Source organism: Aquila chrysaetos, chromosome 1, assembly GCF_900496995.4.
Source record: "Aquila chrysaetos chrysaetos chromosome 1, bAquChr1.4, whole genome shotgun sequence".
NCBI lineage: Eukaryota > Metazoa > Chordata > Aves > Accipitriformes > Accipitridae > Aquila > Aquila chrysaetos.
Window position 1 is genome coordinate 65,292,293 of NC_044004.1, and position 24,602 is coordinate 65,316,894.

The 24,602-nt window shown below is 42.2% G+C and overlaps 1 protein-coding gene across 6 annotated transcripts in view; it reads left to right on the forward strand.

Annotated features, from left to right (window-relative positions):
- The first annotated feature begins 9,685 nt into the window (after positions 1–9,685).
- The window catches only part of AFF1 (AF4/FMR2 family member 1), a 124,665-nt gene continuing 109,748 nt past the window's right edge, over positions 9,686–24,602 (forward strand). For 2 of the 6 annotated variants that reach the window (XM_030025812.2, XM_030025856.2), the window contains exons 1-2: positions 9,686–9,733; positions 15,644–15,706. In XM_030025812.2, coding sequence (XP_029881672.1) covers positions 15,672–15,706 — 35 coding nt within the window. In that variant the 5' untranslated portion in view covers positions 9,686–9,733; positions 15,644–15,671. Of the gene's footprint in view, positions 9,739–15,643; positions 15,707–24,602 lie in introns of all 6 variants that reach the window. The other 4 variants (XM_030025838.2, XM_041126314.1, XM_030025820.2 and 1 more) reach the window with 3 other exon arrangements.

The window sequence follows — 24,602 nt, forward strand, 5'->3', positions numbered from 1 at the left end:
CATGTTTTTTATCTGTAGAGTAAGCATGAGTTTGCATAACTGGGAATCAAGCACTTATAAGGCAGGTGCAAATAATTCCACACTTTATCGTGTCATGTCCATATCCATTTTTATTCCTATAATGTATCTCTGCATTCTGCATGGGGCTTCTGATAGGATTTGAGTAGACCTGCGTCAGATTCCAACTTACAACGAGTCATATAGCCATGCTGTACTTTGGTTTCCCTTTTGTAAAATAATGATGCCAGAATTCATTTTGTTGATAGCAGCCTGAGATTTTCTGATGGAAAGCTCTGCAGGAGCTCTGTTCTGCTACATTTCAATTTACAACATGTTTTACTTCAACATTAAGTAATTAGTCCTGTTTCTGAAGACACCACTGGAGGTAATTGTTAGTATCCACATTTTACGCATGCCAAGTGACTATATCAAGGCTGTGGTCAATGTCATTGTCATAGCTATGAGGGACTAATATAGTAGTCTCTTCAAGGCAACCAGATTTGAAGACACATCTTTGAGAGCAGAGGCTCCTAATCAGAAAGGTCCTGTGCTGCTTCAGAAAGCAAACAATACTTTCTCTTGGTGGTATCGGGCCATTCTCAATGGTTACAGCTTCTCTGCAATGTGACAGCATGTTTCTTGGGGATGTCTTGACGAGCAGTCATTGGATGTTTTCCCAGATCTTGCAAAGCTCGTTCCATGGGGTCATGCCTGTGACATTTCCAGTAGAATAGAAAGAATAGATCTTATAGAAATGAAAACATGAAATCTGGGGAGTCTTCACATTCCGTGAAGAAAATTTTCGGTGTCTTCTGAATTTGCAGCCATTCCAGATGATGCAACTTTGTGGCTCATCATCTCCATAGGTATTGTCTTGGGAGAAGGGTGCTTAGTAAGACCCACATAACAGTAAAAATAAGTCCATATGAAATCAATTCATATCCAAATTAGCATAAGGCGGAGCCTGAGACATAGAGCTCTAACTCAAGATCTTAGAATCACTAACAGTACTTAAGGCTATTTTGTTAGCCTTGTTAAACTCTGAGAACAGAAGGAATTTCCCACATATATTGTGTGTTATCTTTCTGGCTCCTTTTCCAGGAGCTTGAAGGATCCTGGATAATATTTGGGGAAACTAAATTATTTATGTGCACAAGAGCCCCTGCTAATATGCACGCTGCAGGGCTCAGAGAAGGTTGATTTATCTTCATAAAGATCTTGGGTACTGTTATGTGCTGCTGTCTTAGCAGTGATGGTGAGGGACTGGCTCCAGATGCTTATGGAATTCTTCCAGTCCCAGGCCCCCTCCTGTCACCCCATTTGCTAATACAGGGAACCGAGACATTGGAAACCTCAGTGTGCGTTCTCAAGGTCGACTTGTGTGTCCCACTCACTTTCACTAACGTGAGGCATCTATGTCCTTTTTGAGGACAGGACTCGGGATTCCTGATAATTGAGAAACAAGTTAGGTTTCATCATGGGAGCCTGGTGTCTGTGCTCATGTTACAGTTACTGGAGGTCTAGCCACATCAGTGAAGTAACAGAAAATTAAGACATCTACAATTAAGGCTCTTTAATAAGAACTTGTAGGTTGAGAAATCATGCAGTTGATTCAGATGATGCAAATGGAATGATTTTTTTTTTTTTTCCCTAATTCTACTTTTTATATATGTTTAATCTACCTTTATTCATGGTAGGCTTGGGTGTTTGGTGGTTGGTTTTTTTTAGTGTTTGCTGTTACATATGATTTGGCATTATATCTTACATGTGTTAGAGCCTGTTTTAGCACTCATAGCTAGCTAGCTTCCTGGCATTAGCAACTCAAAAATTCCCCTTCCATGATTCTGACACTCAAAGAGCATGAAAGGTCACCAGGAATTGCGAGCAAGAAGCTGCCATCGTTGGTGTTCTTGTCTTAGTAGTATTGCTGTCTGTCTGCCCAGGTGAGGGAAAATCATCTCCCTGCCTTTTTTCCTGTTCTGTTTTTGGTGGAGTACTTTTATATATGTCTTAAGCTACTTAAACTCTCTTTTATCATGTGTTTGGATGCTGCTCAACACTTTTGAGTCACAGTCTCTTAGTAACTAGTGATTAATATAATATAGCAATATAAAGAACAATGCTGTGCTGCTTTGAATGTCCTCTTTCTTGTGTAAATTGTATTCCATAGTCTGCACCTAATGAAATGCACTTCTGTAGATATGGCAAAAACTGAATTAAACTGCCTTCTTTTCCTCAGTGCCCACCTACAAAAGTAGTTCCTATTAGCTTTGAAGACCCATTCTGCCTGCCATCTTACTTAGCTCTTTTTTTAGTTGCCTAATTCTGAACACATCATCAAGGGAAGAATGAACAAACTTTCTAATCCCAATTTCAATTTTGCTCCTATATTTTCTGTATACATAGAAAGAAAACTGACTTTTAGGCTTGATGAAAGGCTAAAAGTGTCAGTGAAGATCTTTTCTCCTAAATCCAGTGGGCCTGTGTCAGGCTCTTTAGATCTCGAATGCTTAGGTTACAGCAGGGAGAACAGAATAAAATAGAAAATTACATGAAAGACATAAGGCTCCTTAAATTGAAATCTATTTGCTGCCCTGTCCTTTCCGGGCATTGGCCTCTATAGAGCATCGGAAGAGATGTTTGTAAATGGAAAAAATAGTTCAGATTTTTATTTTTCAATTTCCAAGTAATAAAGTGCATCTGTGTTTCACTCGTTGCGTGTGGTTTTTTTCCCCAGATGCCTGCTGTTCCTTTTCACTTGGAAACTATAGCTATGATAAATTACGGTCTTTGTTTAATTTTTATTTGAAAGAATCAGAAAATACTAATGGTTCAATGATTGTAAAGGATTCATTATTTAGACAATATAGTGCCTTTGGAGTAGCTGGAATCTTTTGGACCACAGAGGAGGTTGTGGGCAAAAAGTAGTGCTACAGACCAATATGAGAAATACAGTGCATGCAGGTCAGAACTGGAGATGCATTAGGGGTATGTATCTTGAAGTCATTGCATGAAGTCTTTGCTAACCTACGTAGCTAGGAGAAATGAGCCCTTCACTTTGAATATATTCAGTGTTAATTGGAATAGTAAGCTGAGTGCAGGTAGTAAGTTAGAGTAAATAGTCTGACTCAGTTAAAAGGTGAAGAGAAATCTGCAGATCACAGACATAATGTTTATTTTGGCACATTAAACCTGCTTATAGACACCCAGGGGGGTTTCTGTGGTGATTATTAAACAAGAGGCAGACAGTCCTAAAAGCAAACAGTTCATAGTATTTATGTTGTTACTGGAGGAAAAGCTACACTACAGACAGAAGCATTACTTCCCCCTGCTGTTTTTTTGTGTAAGAGCAAGATTTGCCCTGGGAAAAATGAAAATCTCACACTGCAATTTGGTAGCTAGAACTGACATGGTACAGCGTGGACATCTTACTGGTGCATAAACTGCGTGTTGTTTCTCTACGGTGATTCCTTAGGACTACGTCAAGAGGAGAGACCATGCAGTGTAAGTGTGCAATGACTGGCGATAAGTGGGAAATGGCAAGCTTTTTTGGGAGAACATTTGTGAAGAAATAAATGTAGATTTATTTTTTATGAATACTGAAAAGGCAAAAGGAAATACCTCTTAATTCTCCTTGTAACTTCAGCATTAAGCATGGGAAAATGCGATACTGGAGCTTATGTCCTTTAAAACAAAATTGCACATTTAAAGTGGAGGAAGTAGAAAATTCTGTAACAAAACCAAAAAAACGTGAAGTGAAATTAAACCTCTGATTTTATTTCCAGTGACTGTAAAAGTTCAGGCTGGGAAACTGGGTTAGGTAGAAATAGGCTGGGCAATAGCTATGGTGTCTCTGATCAGTACAGACAGCAAAAATGTCCCTTGGGCTTTCAAGCTGGAAATGATCGTGCAGTTTTGCTTCTGAATTCAGTGCTGTTTGAGGGATCTCAAGTCTCTTGTAGGAAGTGGTATACTGAAGATAAGGTTAAGTGCTCCATAATCAACTACAGGTTAAACTGTACACTGAAATGAAATCATTCAGGCAGTATGTTTTGGTCAAAGAATCTAATGACTGTGGCTCTTTCAGAAAAATGCAAGGGAATGTTGAGCTGTATGTGGGGAGATTGAAGGTGAGGCAGCTGAGCCCATTGTGTGAGCCAGACATCTTACACTAATCTCCCATGGAAAAGGCTGGAAGCCTGGCAGCTCTTTTTATTGTGTGTACACGTCATAGAGAGAAAGACACACAATATTCTTGTTAATTTGTTTAAATGGTATCATTTTTATGACATAAAAGCATTCCACTCTTGTTGGGTTCCAGAGCGTTAGGACAATGCTCCCTCTGGAGACCAGTTAATCACCTAACGTGCTGAGTCTTCTTCCAGCAAAGCTGTGTTGTAGGAGATCAGACTTTTAAGTGCTGTCACTGTTGTAATTGAAAGCTATCCTAAACAGGAATTTGATACAGGATTCCCTCTTTTCACAGAAAGTTTTCTGACTTAGAGTTACAGCGTAGCAATCAAATGTAAAAAAAAGATTTGCAGCTGACAGATAATTAGAGCAATTGAGCTGCGTGAATCAGCTTTCATTAAAAAATCATCTAATACAAGTATTTTTCAGTGTAGAGGTGAGCAAATAATCTCCTTGATTTTCTCAGCAAATTAGGAATTCTTTGAATTGATGATTTGTACCTTATCAGTGATGTGTTCATTTTAAATTTTTTTTGATTAGTTGTGTATATTTGACTGAGAAGATTTAATACTGCATTCACAATCTGATGGGGTTACTCGGGAAGGTGTGCAGAAGCCTTTTCTCATATCAAGTCTTTCAAGAATTAGCTGAAGGAAATGTAAAGACCCTGTAAATCATATAGACCTGCTCAAAGCTGGGTTGCTGTGGTGTTTCACTGGCTACAGAATTCCAGTGGTGTTTGTGTTTCTTATCCCATTAACACAGAATTTATATATGAAATTCTTGTTGCAAAGGACCCAGCCCAGTAGTTAGCCTGTCTATATTGGTAAACAGAGCCTCCTTGCATTTCCGTCGGTGCACAGGTCCACACGAAATGTGCAAGTTACGTCATTTAATTTCTTGCTGCCTTTCTCTTTTTCATTTAATCCCTCTGAGACTGCAGCCTTTGGAAAAAGAAGCTGCATGTCTGGTCCTGGTACTTAAGGGTTCCTTAAGTGACTATCAGCTTCTGGGCAGAGGGTAGGGAGGTTCTGTCATACAGGTCTGTGCTGTATTACTGCCTTAGTGACATGCCGTTGTCCTTGTGTTTGGAAGTGCTGAGTTCCCCCAACTTCAGCTCGGTTTGTGGATCGGACCAGCGTTGCCAATGTGTCCCTGGGTCACTGGCCCCACAGTGCGGCCCCACACAGCTCGATGCTGCCCCAGCAACACCTTTTTGACATTGGGGCTCCAGACCCTCGGGAACACAGCACCAGTTCCTTCAGGCAGAGCTAGAAGGTATGCATGGCAGTATGTCTCATTAGGTCTTTTCTCTGATTTTTTTTTAAGCATTCCTTGTCATTATTTGTGCATCAGAGAATAGGGACTCCAAGAAAATTGTCTGCTTATCTGAAAGGGGGGAAAAAAGGGTAGGCACTTGCATCTCCTCTCCCTTCCATCAGTGTAGATTGACAGGAACCCAGGAGATAGGTGTGCAGCCAGGGCAGCACCTACAAGTTCAAGGTCAGGCGGTCTGTATTTGGTCATGGACAATCCAGTATGAACCCTCAAGAAAGACCATCTACAGTTGTCCATTACCTTGGCTTGTATTATCACAGGATTAATTGCTGTGGGCAGCATAGTGGGTATGGCACCAAAGCAGCTGCCTGCAGGGTTGAAAGCTAGCAGGATGAAGGAACTTGGGTTTCTTGGTTTCCATTCTTGTAGGCAATAGGGAAAAGGATGAAATTTGATGTCATGAGAAGAAGTGGAAAGGATCAGATAACTGGGAAATACAAGGACTTGAAAAGTCTTAATTACCTTATTGTGCTGTGTGAAACGCTTTTATCAGTACACCCCTTAAAAGTCATGCCATCATCCACCTGCCCAGCAGAATCATGCAGCTCACTTGAAAATTAAGGCCTCAAAAACAGTCATAAATGCTGGGTTTGGTGGATTTGCCTACTGAAATTTTCGGCTGTGTTTCTTAGAAATATGGTAAAATTGTGACCTGTCCCCAGAACAGTTCAGCATTAACTTCTGGAAGATTTCAGAAGCTGTAAACATTAACATCCACAAGTTCAGCTGTATATATCCTCTTGAATATTCCTTTTACAGGCAGCTTAGGAAATGCTCATAGGCTTAGCTTTGCAGTGCCATCCTTTAGTTGTCATTCACAGAAAACACAGACAGTACCTTTGACCTGGATCTCTGCATAAAATACAGAGGATAAGGGACACTGAACTTGGTGACTCTTTGCTGTTCTTCTAGCAGTCCTGGATTTCTTTTACCTCCTTTTTTAGGAGAAAAAAATGCTACTGCATCTTTAACTCCAGATTCTTACTACTTTTCTCTGCAAGCTGGATGCTGTGAATCTTTTTTCCTGCAAGAAGTCACCTCACCATGCAAATTGCAGGTAAGGCCATTTTTATGGATTTTTTTTTTTTTTAATTATTATTAACAGACTGCATTGTGTCAAATTAATTCCAAGTGGAGGAATAAGGTAAGGAGGGTAAGGTTCCAGGAGGGCTTGCTGCTGATTCAGCTTTAAACATAAGTCTCTTTGAGGAGTAGGATAGCCATGTAATCCCTCTTGTTTGAGTGCTCTGTAGTGATAGTTTTGTGTTGTAATCCTAGGTGTCTGCCATGTAGTGAGTAGCCTGGCCAAGTACAAATTCTGTGTTGTGTGCATGATATTTCTTTGTTAGGGGAAGAGCAGACAAAAAAAGATTTCTGGAGCTCTGAATTTTGGCAGCAAGAACACATCTCCACCATAAAACTGCACCTTTAACTTGGGTTGCCAACTTGGAAGAATCTTTCTCTGTACAGTTGTGTGGCTAGTGTGAGCAAGTTCAGCCAAGTTCAACACCCAGCAGAGCAGAAGTGTATCAAAGCAGAGACCAAGGGCTAGCGCATGGTTAGGAAGTAGCGCTACCACTGGGGCAGTTATTGATTCTAAAAATAGCTTTTTGAGGATTTCTTGAAGTTTCCTCTGAATCAGCTGCCCCCAGCAAGCGATTGAAACAAGATCAGGAAGAGGATTGGCATGAGCTGATGCAGCAGTTGCAATGTATCAGGCGTAGCAAATCAGCATGCAGACATTGCACACACCAGTTACCGCGTTTCTGTAAAACTCTTAGAAATAGAAGGCATTTCAAAGCGTTATGATGTGGAGCACATCTGTCCTTTTCTCCTTCTTACCTCAAGCCTCAGAGTTAGGACAGTTAAAATGTGTTCCCAAAATTATGCACCTGTTCTAACAGTCCTGTTAGACAATCTGCTGACACTTCAAGTTTGAACTTAAAATGAAGAAAGAGTCTTATACAATCAATATTTAAATAAAGTTGGAAAAAAGCAGCTTTGAGACACTGACTAGCAGTAAACTCACATTTTAATTCCAATGAGTCTGAATTTAGACTTGGAACATCCTAGGATACACAGATGTTACTAAATGAATTACTTATTTTCCTGCTTTTCCATACATTCTGAACTAATAGCTGCCACTAAAATAGCTACTGTTGCTAGGAAATAATTTCTGCTAAAAAAATATTTCTCTACTGAAACAAAGATTGTGTTATGTGTTGTCTTCCTAACCGTAAGACCTCACGCTGGCATTTTGCTATTGTATATCCTGAAAGTTGATCTTTGCTCATAATTACTTGATTGTAGGAGCCAAGTGCCTAGGCACTGGTCAATGCCTTCATCTAGTGTTTTCTAGCCTGAGGTAAGTTTACTGCAAGTTCTGTGATGAGATAAATTTCACATACTGTTCTGTTACTGGCTTGGCCTGTTCAGTAAATCAAGAGGGCCTACAGGAAGCTGTGTGAAGCAGAGAGTGTTGTGGAAGTGATTTCTCTGGTGAGGTTTCTTCTGTGTGCAGGAAGTGTATACATCCAAAGATCTATCTGCAGCATCTGGCACAGCTTTTATGAACTTCTCTCAGCCTGTATATGTGTGTGTTGAAGGAGTTCTCTCGTAGTCTGACATGAGTCATGTGGTGAAAATGTTTCATTGCTTGTTAAGAAAAAAAAAAAGGAAGATGGTAAGAGAATATTTATGGCCAAGAGGTTTCTCAGTCAGTCGGCTCTCCCAGTGTTTCTGTTGCTACTGTTTTGCTTCCTATGCTAATGAACTCCTTAGGAATGCACAACATATTTGAGAAGATGATGATCCTCATTTGCTTCTAGAGTTTGAGCAGAAATACAAGACAAGAACTTAAGTGTCTTGCACACATACTTGTGTGACAATAGGAAAACACGTCTTTTGATAAAGTAGCTTCATTGCATTTTGCTTGTGTGTATGAAAATTTACTAGCTAATTGGAAAGTTTGTTTAGGTAAGGTTTGCATGCCTGAGCCTTTAATGTAAGTATTAGGTGGTCCTTGAGGCAGAGGAGGATCTAGGCATCCAGCAGCCCTTGCACTCCACAGCGGCCCCTGCTGCCTGACCCTACAATGACATGAAAGAGCAATGCCAAGGGACATTTTATTTCCCTCCCGCCAAGTACACCTATCTTCCCAGGGAGGACAGCACGTTCTCCCTCCTCTTCTTGGTTTATTTCTTAGCTAGGTAACATGTTTCTGAGCTATAACTTTTATTTCATAGCCCATTGATAGTGTTGTAAAGGGGGATGATACTGGCAGTGCAAAGCACACTTGTTTCTGGTCTTTGTGCTGCCAAAGGGTCACACTGCTGAAAAAGAGAAGGTTGAGAGAAGACAATCATATCTGTGGAAAGAGCAACTCCTTGCACCCTCTTCTGTGATAAGACCTACAGTAGCTCCTCTGTGCTTTTACTAAGCAATGCCCTTAAGCAGGTACCATTAACTTCAGTGGGTTGGAAGCTGATTAGGAGTCCTGGTAAAGTGCAGAGCTCCCTGTGAGTCGTGCAAAACTGGCAGTGCCTGAGGGTTCAGCCCACAGTGGTGCTCCCTGTGAGGTGATCACCCGTCAAGGTGGCTGCAAAGTGAGATACTGTGTGGATTGCATTGTTCTAGGATAGAAAATCAGCCTGCATCCATTTCCCTTCAAAAAATAAACTTTTTTTTTTTTTTTTTTTTTTTTTTGCGTCAACCTCAGTGTCAAATTGCTAGAGCCGCAGGGCAATTTGTGAAATTGGCCTTTTCGAACCCCGAGCAGGTCTATAGGTCGGGACGTTTATTTCTGCACAGTCGTTTGGATTTAATCTCTGCTATTCCCTTGGATTTTGTGTCGTTCTTCAAATCCATTCTTCATCCAGGTGTCAACGAGACGCAACGCGGGGGCGGTGAGAGCGCCCGAAATCGCTCGCCCCGGCACCGCCCGCACTCGGCCCGGCCGGGGCGGACACGAGTGGGGAGCTCCGCCACCGCCGGCCTTCGGGTCCTTCCGGAACCCTTCGGGCGCGTCCGGAATCCCTCGGCGGGGCGGGCGGGGCGGCCCGGCGCCGCTCACCTTGCGGCGCCGGCCGCGCTGCGGCGGCGGCAGGGGGCGGCCCCAGGGCTCCGCGCAACAGGTCGGGGGGGCGGAGCGCGAGCGGGGACGGCTGCCGCGGAGCCCGGCCGGCAGCGATGCGGTGGAGGTGAGGTGAGGTGAGGTGGGGTGGGGTGAGGTGAGGTGAGGAGGTGGGGGGGGCCTGCCGCTGCCAGGGACTACCCGTGGAGACGGAGCGGCCGGTGCCGGCGGGAGGGAGGAGGCTGGGGCGGCGGGGCGCCCCTGCAAGCAGCAGCCGGTGCTGCCCGCCGCCGTTTGTGGATGGGGCCGTCGCGCGGCTGCTGGGCGGAGCGGGCGGTGTCCAGGCGGGGGTCGGGGCGGTTTCCAACCGCCTGCGCGAGCGCTTGCGGCATCTTGACGGGCGTTGCAATGCTACAGCGTGCTGTAGCGCAGTAACTGGCTGCTGAAAGTTGCTGCGTTGTGACATGGAAAGTGAGGTTAGGCATAGAAGAAGTGCTGTATCCCTTCAGGTTAGCAAGGCGATAACTTAAAACGCCTTCCTCCAGATAAGCCGGGTGTCATCAGAGTGGTTGTATCCCAGTTCCCCGGCAATTTTCCTTGACTGCTGCAGTCTTTTCTGTCTGTTCGCCCCCGCCCCGCCTCCCCGCGCTGTGTAAGTGGGATCTTACTAGCGTGGGATCTGCTTGGGCAAGGAGCTTATCCTGGGTGTTTTTACTCAGGTGAGTAATACCGCTGCTCTCACTCGGGCATGGGCATTGGTCAGTCTTACAGTTGAGCTGTAGCACTCTATGACTCTAGAGGAAGATGGTAAAGCCTAGGTGGAAAAACCCAGATTGGAGAAGTGAAGTCAAAACTAGTGGTGGTTTGGGGGGTTTTTTTTTTAGTTGCAATAATCCAAATTCTTCTGTGACTGGTCATTGAGATGTACCTTCAGATAATTTTATGTATGCAAATACATCAAGTTTTACCTATAATAATATCATATCTATATTAGTAATAACAGTGTTGAAGGGAAATTTTTGAGATGGGAACATAAGATTTAACTTTCCAAGCAGCTTATGTGTTCCATCAGAGCAGCTGTTTGCCTGTGGCTTGATGGAGAAAGGCAGAAAGAAGAGGAATACAAATATGTTCAGCTAAGGGATACAGAAATCAGTTTTTCCAAGTACAGCACTGTAAGAAACTTGTAAAAATTCAGATAAGGGCCACTTGGGTGCCTGCTTTCATCCCCATTGTACGCTGTGGCTGCCTACGACAATAGCTTTTTAAAAATGAGAAACAGTGATTATGAAGAGTTCAGCTTCTTTACCAACAACTAGCCTTACACTTCTTTTTGCAATAAATGTGAAGTAGAAAGGAATAATTGGCAGTAGTAGAAAACTGACAGCTGCAGATAGCCTATCCAAGGGTAAAGCCAGTGAAATAAATTACTCCTGCTACCCCTCATGATCATACTTTTTGCAATTCCTGAGAAATAGAGCCAGAGCTTTCCAGACTCAGCTCTAACCCTTTCTTCTGTTCATGAATACTAGTTGCAGTGTTCAAATCTATTTTAGATGATAAGGTAAGTACATGTGCATCTCACCTGGCTTTTCATTATTAGTAAATTTTAAGTCATGGTACTACATGTATGTTTTACTTGCTTCCAGACAGTTTGATGGGAAATACAAAATAACATTAAATTTGCATACGTTTTCTGGTAGATTGGTAGAAAACTACTTATTGGTGGCGAACTTAACCCAATATTCAGCTAAGGTGTCCACCTGCATCCACGAGCTTTGCAATGCATTTGTAAATTTCGCAGCTTTGCAGAACTACATTGCCTTCCTTTCATAAAAGTCTGAGCTCCTGCAGAGTCAGTTTATGAGCATATCTGTCACCTCTCAGTACCTAAAATTACCTTCCACATCTAAATCCTTGAATCCATGTCTGTCTTGCCTGTTGAAGACGCACAAGGTATGCTTGTTCTATCTCCCCGTTGGACTGTATCTTTAACTTAGGCAGGCTTCTCCTTTAAAGGCAGTGCTGGCATGTTTTTTGTTAAAAAGGTGGTGTTTAATGCTCTTGATCTAGCCAGTCACAAAGCAGTCTTACATCTTGATTAGGTTGTGATGAGGAATCTAGAAGCTTCTGACTATCTTATTTTTTCATGACTTTGGGGAGAGTCTTTGGAACAGAAACTGCTTGGTCTTGAATTTCTGATGGCTGTTTTGCTGTGGTATGCAGCTCAGGTGTTAGCATTGGTGTAATTAGCCCCCAGCTGCCCTCAGCCCCATGGATTAGGAGGCATTGTTGGCTCGCCTGGGGTTAGGAGCAGATGTGGACAGTTTCTTCCCCCGGCAGCTCTCCACTTCCTCAGTTTTGGCTAACATCTTGATTAATCTGTACCCAAGTGTGTAAAACAGAGCTTGGCTCGCTAGGGTATGGTGCAGCTGGATTATGAGCTGCATCTCATGGCCAGGAGGTGGTGCACTGTCTCCTCATGCAATGTGGCCACAGAGGCAGGGTGATTTTGTTTCATCCAGGTGCCATCAGGGCTTTATTTATAGTATTTTTGCATATACTATGATGTGTAGTGCTAATCTTTCCTCTTTCTTATTTAAGAGTTACGACGTATCCTAAGTAGTGTTAGAATTGCTATTTCTAAGACTTCAGTAAAGCAAATAATAAAAATGTGACCTTTTCCCATACAGCAAACTCAGTCTGTCTCCTTTTGCATTGCCTCATTTTTGCATGACTGATACTAGCAACATTTTTGGAGGACAAGTTAGCAGTCTGTATAAATGCACACAGGCATTAATTTCTATTTTCAATCTGAAATTATTGAAGAATGAAACAAACAAACAAACCCACTAAAGAAACAAGCTTTACAAAAAATGGTTAGCATTTTTCATATCTAAAAAGCGATTTCCACCAGTCTTTTGCAAGGGTGCTTCCTGACTGACTCAGAAGAAAAACCTTGGCATCCTAGAGTTGCTGAAACATCAGGGAGGTGGGGGGGGGGGGGGGCGGCTGCAGGGCAAGCAGCAACACATATCACTGAAAATGAGTGAAGGAAGAAACTATTTTAAGCTTTTTGAGCAAAAAGCACTGTTAATAACAGAACGGTTGCTTTTGGAACAACAAAAGGCATCCTGACTAAATTAGCCAGCTAGGCTAATTGACATCAGAAAGGAAAGCTTATGTTTATAAAGATAGCTTGGTTGCAGAAAATAAAAGCAAAAGCATTTGTAACTTTTTAAAATGTGTCAGATTAATAATGCCCATGCAACCTCAAATCCGTGCTGCATCCGTATGGTTGAAAACCTGGCGCTGTCAAAGACATTCGCAAAACTTGTAGACTGTTTAGTGAAATCTAGATTTTATTCCTGGACGCTCACATGCTTTATAGCCATGTTAAGGACAAGTTGGTCACAGAGCAGGCTTCCCCACCATGCTGTTTAGTCAAATGTGTGCATGCATTTCTATCTGCCTATGTCATTACAATGTGAGGTCCATGCATTGGCTGAGGAAAGTCCTCTGAATATTTGAAGACCAGGAATGTAGAATTAAATAAAAAAAAGTTGAAAGAAAGTTGGAATGACTTCTTCCATATGTGCTTCCTGCTTCTCCCACCTCAGTTTGTTTTTAAATTCAAGTGGGCACCTTGTTCTTTTAAGGCTGTTTATTTACCAGCAAAGGTTATGGTTTTCATGATTCTTAGGAGGGAACAAATAATAAGGGTTTGTTTGCTTTCAGGTCTGTACTCTAAACTTAGTATGTGTGTCTATTACTCAGTCTTCCTAGCTGCAGGTTGAGGTGGGTGTCTGACAGGATTCCCATCTTTAGTGGCCTGTGTCTTTCTGTGACTTGCAGAATGATTATCTGATGGTATCTTAGGTGGGACTAAAACCATGACCTAGAGGTCAGATACTTCATCTAATCATCAAAGCATCTGTGCTCCTGTTTAATATCAGTTGCTGTAGGTGGGTTCACAAGGCTTCACATAATGTTACTGTAGTCTGCCCCCCAGCCATAAATCATTTTGCTCCCTCAGGAGCGTGAGATGCTGCAAATGCATGTCACAAATTGATATGTAAACATTTTCAGTCATATTTCTTCCTGTTGGAGATTTTACGCTTCTGCTGAGGTGATCTTGCACTTACTGTGTCTTTGTGTTTCCAGGCGTATTTCCTTTCTTCACAAGTCCTTGTAGACCACGTCTTAGCTGCACAGGGCAACAACCAATGTGGCAGGCATCATGAAAACTATTTTGATGCCATGAGTTCTGCACATGCTTTGCTTTGCCTGCACCACTGTGAACTAAAGACAAGTTTGGGGCACACAGGAGATGGTGAGAAATAGGTGTTGGACATAGAGTGAGCAAAGAGCTTTGTGTGAGGGTATGCTCTGAGTTCATCTCTTTTGTGTGGATGTAAGCAAGGGGAATTTTTTTTTTTTTCTCCTGTGATCAGCCAAAATGGCGCTAGTTATGTAGTGGCTGAAACTTAGCTGTCTCTGAGGGCCCTGATAGGTGGACCTGCTGTTACACTGACTTGAGGGGCTCTCTCTCTTGCAGTACTAATTGCTGCAACATCCTTCCCCTTCTGTTTCCTCCTTGCTTCCTGAACGCTGCTGCTTTGAATCTTTATCCAGTGTTACCTTTTAATCTATAGCTCTATTTTTCATGCTTGTTTTTTCTCTTCTCTCCTTCCCCTTTCCACAAACGTTTCCATTCATCAGAGGGCTATTTGGTTGTCTGAAGGGAGTGCCCTAATGGCATATTTATTCTTAAAATTGAACTGAATATCCTGGAGCCTGTGCAATAGCCTTGTTTGTCATGCTCTTGGCCAAGCCTATAGTTCTCTTTAAGAGCCAACCTGAAATGCAGTGTCACTGTTTGGGGAAGGGGAAAATGGTTATCTTGGTTCTCCAATTCTTAGCTACGTAGGATCCATGTGTTTGGAATGTATGTGTTTAGGAGTACTGCAATAACTGCCAGTCGGACATCCCACACTCTGTGTGTAGCATGTCCCTGGAGATCTCAGCCCAGCCTCCCAGCTGTAAGCAGGTACTTAGCCAGCTGTAGTTAGCTCCCTGTTTTGAATGCTGAAGAGCTCAGCAGAGATTGGTACAGGTGCTGGATTAGGTAGCTGCTAGTCCTTTGAAAAACCTGCTGTGAGAGCCAATGTCACATGGTAGCTCCTGCTGTCTTGCTGTTCCAGACAGATGATTACTAAATGTATTTCGTTGTTGCTAGACAGTTAAGGCCAATTTCTGCAAACACTCATTACGATATACTAATGAGTGTTGGTGGCTCTAACAGGTATCTTTGAAACCAACAGAAGTGTTTACAGGAGCGTTCCCAGCATTTACAAGCTTTTTCAGAGCTCAGTTTCTTGAACTGTGTGTTTGATGTAGAGATTGTGCCTCAGCCTATCAGTATTGAGGATTGTGGAGAAAGCTGTCAACCTAGTCAACAGCAAAAATTCAAATGATTTGCTGCCTTGTAACCTAAAGAATAGATTTCTTACCCATATAACCTTCCTGTTGTGTAGTATTTCACACCATCATCTTGAATGTAATTGAAAGATGATTTAGACTGCTAGGGAGAATTGAGGGATTCACGCAACTCTGAAAATATCTGTGGGAGAGTGTTGGGGGTGAGTATTGTGTATCTTTTTAATTTTGCAGTGCAAAATAATTTTGGAGAGTTAATTTAAAATGGAGATTTCGGATGTAACACACATACAAACCTAAATGCAGAGTGTGCACACAGACGCAGACAGACAAAGGAAATAAACATTTTTATTTCATTTTTTGTTTGCTGTGACAAACATTCTAGACATCGCTATACTGTAATGACTTGCTACTTTGGAAACTGAAGATTTTTCATGTTTGCTTGTTCAACATTCCCTCTTTTCCCCTCTGCTTACTCTGAGGAAGGGTGTTCTTCTGTTGGTCTTTGTGACTGTTGAAACAAAGCTTGGGTGGCATCTACTGAGTACAATGTGCTGCTGTTTTGTAAAAGAGATATTGAATATCTTTTTTTTTTTCTTCCAGATGAGCTGACTCAAATGGAAACATCATAATGGAACCTACAGACAACCAGAGCAGCAACAATGGGTAGGAACTAATTTGATGTAATCCTGGCTTCCCAGGTGCTGTGGCAAATCTTGAGACGGTTTAAAAAAAATAATCCCCCCCTCAGTGCAAGAATCGTAATGACTGAGTGGGAGAGGAGGAGTTTCAAATCTAACATGCTCTTTTATCAAAGAATTGATGCCTTTTGTAACTTGAATCTGTTGTGAAATGAACAGTGTTTGACACTGGGTCGCAATGGGACCCTCATGTAGATGTGGCGCTTAGGGACATGGTTTAGTGGTGGACTTGGCAGTGTTAGGTTAATGCTTGGACTTGATGATATTAAGGGTCTTTTCCAAGCTATATGATTCTCACTGGTGAGAGTGGCCCCTTGTCCTGTGGAAACTCTACTCATCACATGGAGTTCAGGTGTTTGCTTACAGCACATCATGCTGTGATACCTAGTGTGCCAGCCCTGTTGCTTCATATCCTGTCCTGTTCACAGCCTCAGTGTAGCTGGGGGCAACATTGCCATCCCAGTGATCTGTGTGAGGCAACCCAGCACTTAAACAAACGTTTCTGTACTCTTAATGCATTTGAATTGAGAAAGGCAATCCGGACCTGACTCAGGGCTCTGAGTCTTGTAGGTTGTCCTGGTTTTGGCTGGGATAGAGTGAATTTTCTTTCTAGTAGCTGATATAGTGTTATGGTTTGGGTTCAGCATGAAAACAGTGTTGACAACACACTGATGTTTTCAGTTCTTGCTAAGTAGTGTTTAGACTAAGTCAAGGATTTTTCAGCTTCTCATGCCCAGCCAGCAAGAAGGCTGGAGGGGCACAAGAAGTTGGGAGGGGACACAGCCAGGACAGCTGACCCAAACTGGCCAAAGGGATATTCCAGACCATGTGATGTCATGCCTAGTATATAAACTGGGGGGAGTTGGCCTGGGGGAGATCGCTGCTCAGGAACAAAGTGGGCATCGGTCAGCAAGCAACTGAATTGTGCATCACTTGTTTTGTATATTCCAATCATTTTACTATTATTGTCATTATTGTTATTATCATTATTATTTTCTTCCTTTCTGTTCTATTAAACTGTTCCTATCTCAACCCACGAGTTTTACCTTTTTCCTTCTGATTCTTTCCCCCATCCCACTGGGTGGGGGGGAAGTGAGCGACCAGCTGCATGGTGCTTAATTGCTGGCTGGGGTTCAACCATGACACAGGTACACATCTTTGGAAGTTTGGGCAATGAGGGTTTTTACACTTAGACATCTAATTTGCAAAATTGATTTCCCCCTGTCCTCCCCCCCACCCCCCCCCAAGGGGGTCAGTTTTCTGCAGTTCCAATTTCTTTCTCATTTAGCTCTTTACAACTGTCAGTATGCTTTATCTTCATACCACAGGTCACTGTTCTTTTCCGCTATTATACATGCCATCCTGAGGCACAAAAGGACAGTGATCACTACACAGTCACATTAAGGGGGGAGGTGTGGGTGGACAGGGATATTGCGAAGACACCCAAACTCTCTACTGCACCTCCTCTGCTATCACTCTCCAAAGTACATCTAACTTCATAATTTCTTTTTTTTGGCAATACAAGGGAAGGAATGGACTTTAAAAAAAAAAAAAAAAAATCTGTTTTCTGGATGGCTTCTGGTTGGAATACTGTATTTAGTAGCCTGATCAAAAAGCAAACCAAAATCACAGGCATTTACTTGCTCAGTGTCCTACATAGCTCTCTGCCTCATCTAGGGATTGGATTGCCACAAAATGAATCTGACAGCTGTAGTGAATCTGGAGGGTACATTGTGTTCTGTATGTAGATGTTATCTTGATACAATTGGAATATAAATCAGGATATTTAACACTCTTCACAGTGTGGTTTCTGACAGCTCCAGTGCTAAAGCCAACAAGGACTATAAACTTCTTTCTGTTGTTTTTAACTGCTTGTGAAAGTTCATACTGGTTATGGAACATTTTAAGGCATTCAGAGTGATAAGTGAGTAATGCCAAGGAAGATGATGGAAATTGCTTCTGATGGCTGCCAAAAGCTAGTAGGGTGCAGCCTCTAGTACAGTCTGGTTCCTGGGAGAAGGTGGTTTCTTTTTTAAATGTTTCCTTCAGTTTAAATATTGAAGGACAAAAGGTTGTTTTCCTCTCTTTTCTCAGAAATGTTTGATTCCTAACATCTGTAGAGCAATTTCTTTCAGCTTAGTCTTCTGTTGTTAAAGTTGAAATATTCTTTTGATTATATTCTTCCTTGCCCTTTTTTTCAGTGTTGTACTCGGTAGTTTCTTTCCTTTGCCCTGCTGCTCCTCTAGCTACACTGTAGCCGTGCCGTGTGGGTTAGACCTGGTGAAATCTAAGTGCCTTTCATGATTTGTTCAGCAAGGATGTACTGCTGGCAGTCAGCTTTGGTTCTGGAAAGTGCTAAGTTTAAGAAGGTGCTATAAAGCAAGCCTATGGACAAGTGCTTTGCTGAATCAGGGTCAACAGAGAGTTCTGCTGCCTCAGCCTTCTTCAGACTTGCCATTGCTTACAGCGCACAGCTTCATTTACCTTGTTAAACTGGTTTTTGTGTATGCTTGCGTGTATGGGTTTCTGAATTTTGCTTGCTTTCCAACTGTACTTTAGAGGCAGGAGTTTGGGGATAAGATTAATTTATCTCCTTTCCTCCAAATATGTGGAGCCCTTGAAATTCTGTGTTTTGTAGTTGTAACCTGTGCTTTACAGTAGCAATGTATGTATTTGTTGCACAGCTAGTTCCTCGAATACTGGTGGAGAAAGACACAACAGTATGAAGTCCTTGACAGGCTTGTGTAGGGTTTGGGATTGACAGAATGTAAGCAACTCTTTAAGGATTATCCTCTCTGCAGACATATGGCCTCTGGTTTTCTGTAGAGGTAGCAAGGAGATGCAAGGAAGAAGGGTGCTGACAGCTGGGGAGGCTCGTGGGACTGGGATGTTAGGAATTGTCCCGCTGGTCTGAGGCAGCAGAGCCTTTGTGGAGCATGGTCCTTGCCTTCTGACCTGGTGCAGAAGTCCCCTTTGCAAATGAAAAGGCTGCTTCAGGCCAGGAATCACAATATCCAGTTGACTCTTTTCACCTCCAAATGCGAAGGACTCATCAGTGGCAATAAATGGCAGTGGCAAGACGGATTTCTTGTCAACAGAGCTGGGAGAACACATTTTAATTAAAGGACAGCAGTGACTCTTGAAGACTGAAAGTAAGGGGGTGTGTCTAAAAAACCTGATGCGGTACAGTGCAATGAGATGTTTTGAAAAGCCTGGTAAGGGCATGAATTTTACCTATTTCTGGCTATAAACAAATACATGTTTTATTTTCCAGCAAATACATTTCAGGAAAGCTTACTGGCTGTGTATTTAATGATTTTAATACAGCTTGGTATCTATTCCTTCTTCATTGGTACTTCATGCTTGATTAATTCTTTCACAGTACTGTAAGCTTCTGGGATTTTTCCCACAAACTTAATGGATTATCATACATTTATGAGTATAATGTCATATTGCATTTTTTTCCTGAGTTAAAGGATGCTGTATTCTCCTTTGAACAGTCCCTGATTCAGATTTGTTGGAATCTTGCAACAAAAGCTAGGTACTGATTGCTGTTGTTAACTTTTTTTGTTGTTGTTGTTGATTATTTTATTTTATTTAACACTTCTTGAAAACAAAGATGTGCAAAGATTTCTTTAATAATACCACCCCCATGCATGCCCACCCAACACCTTAAATAGCATTATAACAGAAAAGGCCCAGGAGCAACTAAATTTCATAGCAGGTGAAAAATTATTAACTTAAAAAATGGCTTCCTTGAGCTGTGTGGAGATGTGGAAAACTTTCAGATGCTTCAGGAGGAATAAGTTGAATAGATGAACAAGGCTGGAGATAAAATACCATGTCATTACTTTGAAAATCCATGGGTGTGTGAACTGAGTAGTACTGAACCACCACTCAGGTATGGCAGGCATTGTTAGTGGTGAGCAAAGAGATACCAATCTTCCTTCTGTAGGAGTGCCAGACCCTTTGTAGGTGCTGTAGGTACTGTTTTTGGCAATGTATCAGCATCTGCACCTTATCTGAAAATGTTGTTCCTTTATGCTTGAAACTTCTGAGTCTTTTTTTTCCCCTTGTAAATCTCAGCCTCCTTTTGGTCAACATGTCCAGATATGGGTAGGTATATGGCCAGGCGAGATGGTGCTGTGTACATAAAATGCAAATAATGTACCCACATCCTGTGCTTCATCACTGATGCCTGAGGTCAGTAGTCTGGCATTTTCAGGAATTCAAAATTAAGAAACAACGTCATCCAGGTTGCCTGCACACCATCCTTTGTTTTTTGGTTGGATTTGCATTTCTATGCAGTATTTAAATCACAGGCTTCGTCTCTGGAGAACTCCATTCTCATTCAAAACATAGGTAGATAAGAATGGATCTTCTAAAATCAAAATGCTCATAAATAGTTTAAATATGTATGGGATTATGATCACCTGTAGGAAACTTTTGCTGTTACGTTTATTACTTTGGTAATCCTCGTCACCTCAGGAGTGCATTTCTGAGCTTATGATGAGCTGAAGAGTATGAAAAGCTTATTTTATTGGTTTGCTTTGTTTGCGCTTTACTTAATGGAGACGGTTCCCTTCATTTGCAATACATCTTTCAGAGACAAGGACCTGAAAAAGGGGAAACTTGTATCCCTGATAGGTGAATAAAAAAACAGGTGGGAAAAGCTGCAGTCTGCTAATCTTGAAAACAGATATAAGGGAGGGGGTCTACAGCTGATGGGATATATTCTGACAGAAAGCTTTCTTCGGGGAAACACTGATTTTTCAAACTCGAAATGTTCCACGGGAACTTACCAGTTTTCATCAAATCTTCCAGTACAAATGGCATAATTTTGTTCTTAGGGCAGCTGGTGAGCCAAAAAACAGGTGGGCGATACGAGGCCTCTTGGCCATTCCCTTGGTCATGTGTCTGAAACTTTAAAAAAAGCATCCGAATGGTACTTGCTTCATGTGAAACATTTGTGGCACAGGATTTCTGAGGCTTTATTCTGGGTGGGATGTTCAATGCTCTGCCCCCCCCCTCCTTAAAAATGGAAAGTGGCTGCCAGCACAGCTCAGGAATTATTACTTACCCCTTTTAGGAGACAGCAGGCACCTGCCTGCCTTGGCTGTTTGGAAAACCGCAGTAACTAGGATTGTTGGGATGTTTTAGAAAATCTGAAAGTAATACAATGTTGTTGTTCAGTTCATTATCTTCCTTGTTAAATTTGTGACAGAGAGAATGCTCAGTTTGCTTTTGTTTTGAAATTCCTTTTACATCTTCAGCAAACTTGAGATGCTGTTTTCCACACATGACACTCCAGTGTTCCTTCCCTTTTCTTTCTCTGAAGATACCTTCCTAGGAAAGGAGAACAAAAAAAGTCCTGTGATTCAGCAGCAGTATGTTGTTATATCACTGTGAGCAGCACTAGGGGAAGTCTACTCCTAGTGTCCTAGTCTCCCAGTCCTTTCCTGCTTCAATTTCTGATACTGTTTTTCCTCTCTTCCAGTAGTTGGCAGGATCTTGATATTCCCTACTTGTGCTGTATGATATTTTTGCACTGAGGTTTCAAACAATTTGAGTATTGATTTTACTTACAAGTTCTTTTCAGGGGGTGTGCATATGAGACAGATGCACTCAACCCCCCCTTAACCAAACTAGCAGTAGTTTGGTACAGGCTCCAAAGGAGCTAGAGGCCTGAGCCGTAGCTGGGCCAAGAACTCCTCTAGGAAACCCACAAAGAAGCAGAGTCCAGTGAGCACTGATGCATGTGTGCTTGGAACACTGATCATGCGATTAACACATGAATAGCGGGGTGGTTCTTCCAAGAATCATTTATCAAGGAACAAAGCAAGCTGTGGGTACAAGGAGTCTTGTGCATACCTCCCCCACTGTATGCAATTTGACGATGAGCCAAGCACTTTATCCCATAAATATGACAGCATAAATGAGCCTTCTTTGAGCTCTCCCTGCTAGGCAGGATGGCTGCATGGCGGTGATCTCCCCTTGAGCTGGGACACCTCTCAAGGTTGTGCGTTGAAGCAATGAGATCTTTTACCAATGACAGATCGTTGGATGAGCCCAATTTGAATTCTCCCTGTATGGCAACTGGACTGTATGCCAGGCAGCTCTCCCCTTGAGCAGGGACGCCTCTCAATGTTAAGAGATATTAGTTGTTTAGCTTAAGTAAGTAAGTTTTAAATAGAGTTATAATGTGTGATTTAGTATGCTGTTTGCTTGGCTTTACTTACTTAGCATGAGTAGCTAGATTTGCTGAAGTCTTAGGCTGCAAGCCGTAAACTTTCACCTAGATTTACTGAGCCTGTACCTACTTAAGCAACACAAGGGCCTCCAGAGCCAGCACAAACCAGAAGATAAGGAGGCTACAACTGTCAACAGCAGCTGCAACTAGGCAAGATAACAGCCTGTCTGGAGACATTGAAGGAATCCAATAAAGAGTCAGAAGATCCCAGACCAGAATCACTATTGGACCAAAGGGCGCGTGGAAGGCGTGTGAACAGTGCGTGAGGGGTGGGTGAATAGTCTTTAAGGGTATAACTGCCCAGGGATTTCTTTGTTCAGTGTCCCTCTCTGGAGGCACCCAGCTCGAGCTGATCCTGCTGCTGTACCACTCTATTACATTGTTTATTTTTATAAGATTCGATGCCTCAAACTCTGCTTTGGGAAACCTAGGGTTTGAACTTCGGAGTGAACTAACACCAGATGTCTGGACAGAAGGCACTTCTTTAACATCAAGGTTTGAGATTCCTTATCTGAGACTAAGAGATCCTTCCTTACCCAAGGCAGAGAGGCCCCTTATTTGCAACAGATCCTCGGTAAGTGTCTGATAGCATGCTGAATGAATGTCTAATGAAATCCATGTAGCTAATTCCATTAGCCATAAACTGTTGACCAAGTCTGGGACTAAGTCTGGACCAGCCACACGTAGACTCCTCTCTGAGGAGGAGTTTAGAAAGTAAGGGGGTCCACTCTGAACCTTGTGACTCATCGGGAGGGTCTCCCTTTCCTTTTTGCATCTCTGGTCTCTGCGTAAATCATTCTAAATTGATTCTAGCTCAATTTTCCTTTGTATGTTTTTTTCCACGTAGTTAGTAATAGAGTGAACCTTGCCATTGAACTCTTAAGTCGCACTTTTACAAATCCATGTTAAAATCACATTTGCTAATACCTTTGACGGTGATTCTTTAAGTGATCCAAAACACTCCCATGTGACAGCGTACTGTGTGACAGTGTCACTCTGTGACGTTATGGTGACTTTGTTCATCTTTTTTAACAGCTGATATTAATCTACTTTTTATTTGAATTCACTGTTAAACCAAATTCAGTGTGACACAAATTGGGGGAAGGGAGGAGACCATTAGGTAAAGAATACCATATATCAAGATTTAGATGATTTAAGTAAGGTTCAAGTAATAATTTAGTGGCAAAGGCAATGATTTCTGCTGCATTTGTTGCTTGGATACTGCCTAATAAAATAGCCTTTCTGTCAGGTACAGCCCCAGATATCAGGGCCTGTGGCATAGCGTCACCGCTGTGGGGGTCTCTCAGACCAGCGCTGTGCTTTTCATGGCACTGATGCTCTGAGAAGGCTGTGTCTACGACCCACTCAGGATAGCAATGCTACTGCTGCAAGAAGGCCAGCTGAGCTGTGGACTGAGAGGAATGAGGTAGAGGCTTCAGCACAAGGCCCAAAGAGCTTGTTATGAACATTAACTTCCTTTCTTCTGTAAACAGGTGTTTCACTCCCAGGATAGGTTTGTCCTGAGGACTAACAGTGGTTTCTACGTTGTTCGTGGTCATGTCTTGAAAGACTGTATCATCATTGCCTGGGTGCCAGTGATATTAACATTTCTTAATTTTTGAGTGCTTGCCTTTGCAAAAATAATAGCATACTTTTCATCACAGTGTATCTGTTTAAGGGCTATGTTAAAAAAAAGGCTAGCAGCTATTTCTATGCCACAGTTTTATTTGGTCACCCTTTTGATTTACCTTACAGGTTTGCAATTTCTTCAGAGCCTCAGCAGAGGTCTCTGCTGTGTGCTTTGAAGAAATTGATGGTAGGCAGTCCTCACCTGGCAGTGTGAAGCAGGGTTAGATTTTCTTTTACTGTCTCAGAGAGGTTTCATAGGCATTTATGAAATGAGCACTGAAATACAGAAGTTGAATAATGACATGGAGGTTTGTCTCCTTCTGCCCTATTTCCTCACACTCCTTGTTCTCTTGGAAAGCCTCTGTGCTTCCAGTACAGGTGTGTCACCTTGGCACAGCCTTGTGTACCTTGGATCAATGCAGAAGGCCTTGCCATAAAGCCAACACCCTGTTAAACATCAATCTCTTTTCACAATACTGGAATCAAGAAGCACTTCAACAAGTGCTTTTCATGGAGGGCGGGTGGAAAACTGCTAGAAACTTTTGATGCAAACAAAGGATGTTGTTCTTGACATTTTTTCCTGGAGAAAGCTTAGCTGTTGTAGCAAGTCTATATAATATACTTTTTCCATTATCTATTGTTCTACCTGAAAAAGCTTACATGAATTTTATTTAATCTTCAGGGAGATAAGCTGTATGGAAATCTCCAGTCTAAGATATCTGGATTAAGAAAACTTGTATGATCAGCTGGAGAGGGTTTTAAAACAGAGAGCAGCTGTGCCTGTCATTTGTTTATCCCTTTTCCCTGGCCTTTTTTGCCACTGGACAAGAATGATGTCCATGTGTTAGTACATATGGAGGCAAGTGGAGCTATAGTTGTAGCTAGTGTCATCTTAGGCACTACTGTACTATAATAAATAACAGAAATTAAGCTAGTGATAGGTCAGATTAATGCTTTAAGAGGGGAAAATGCATTTTGTGGT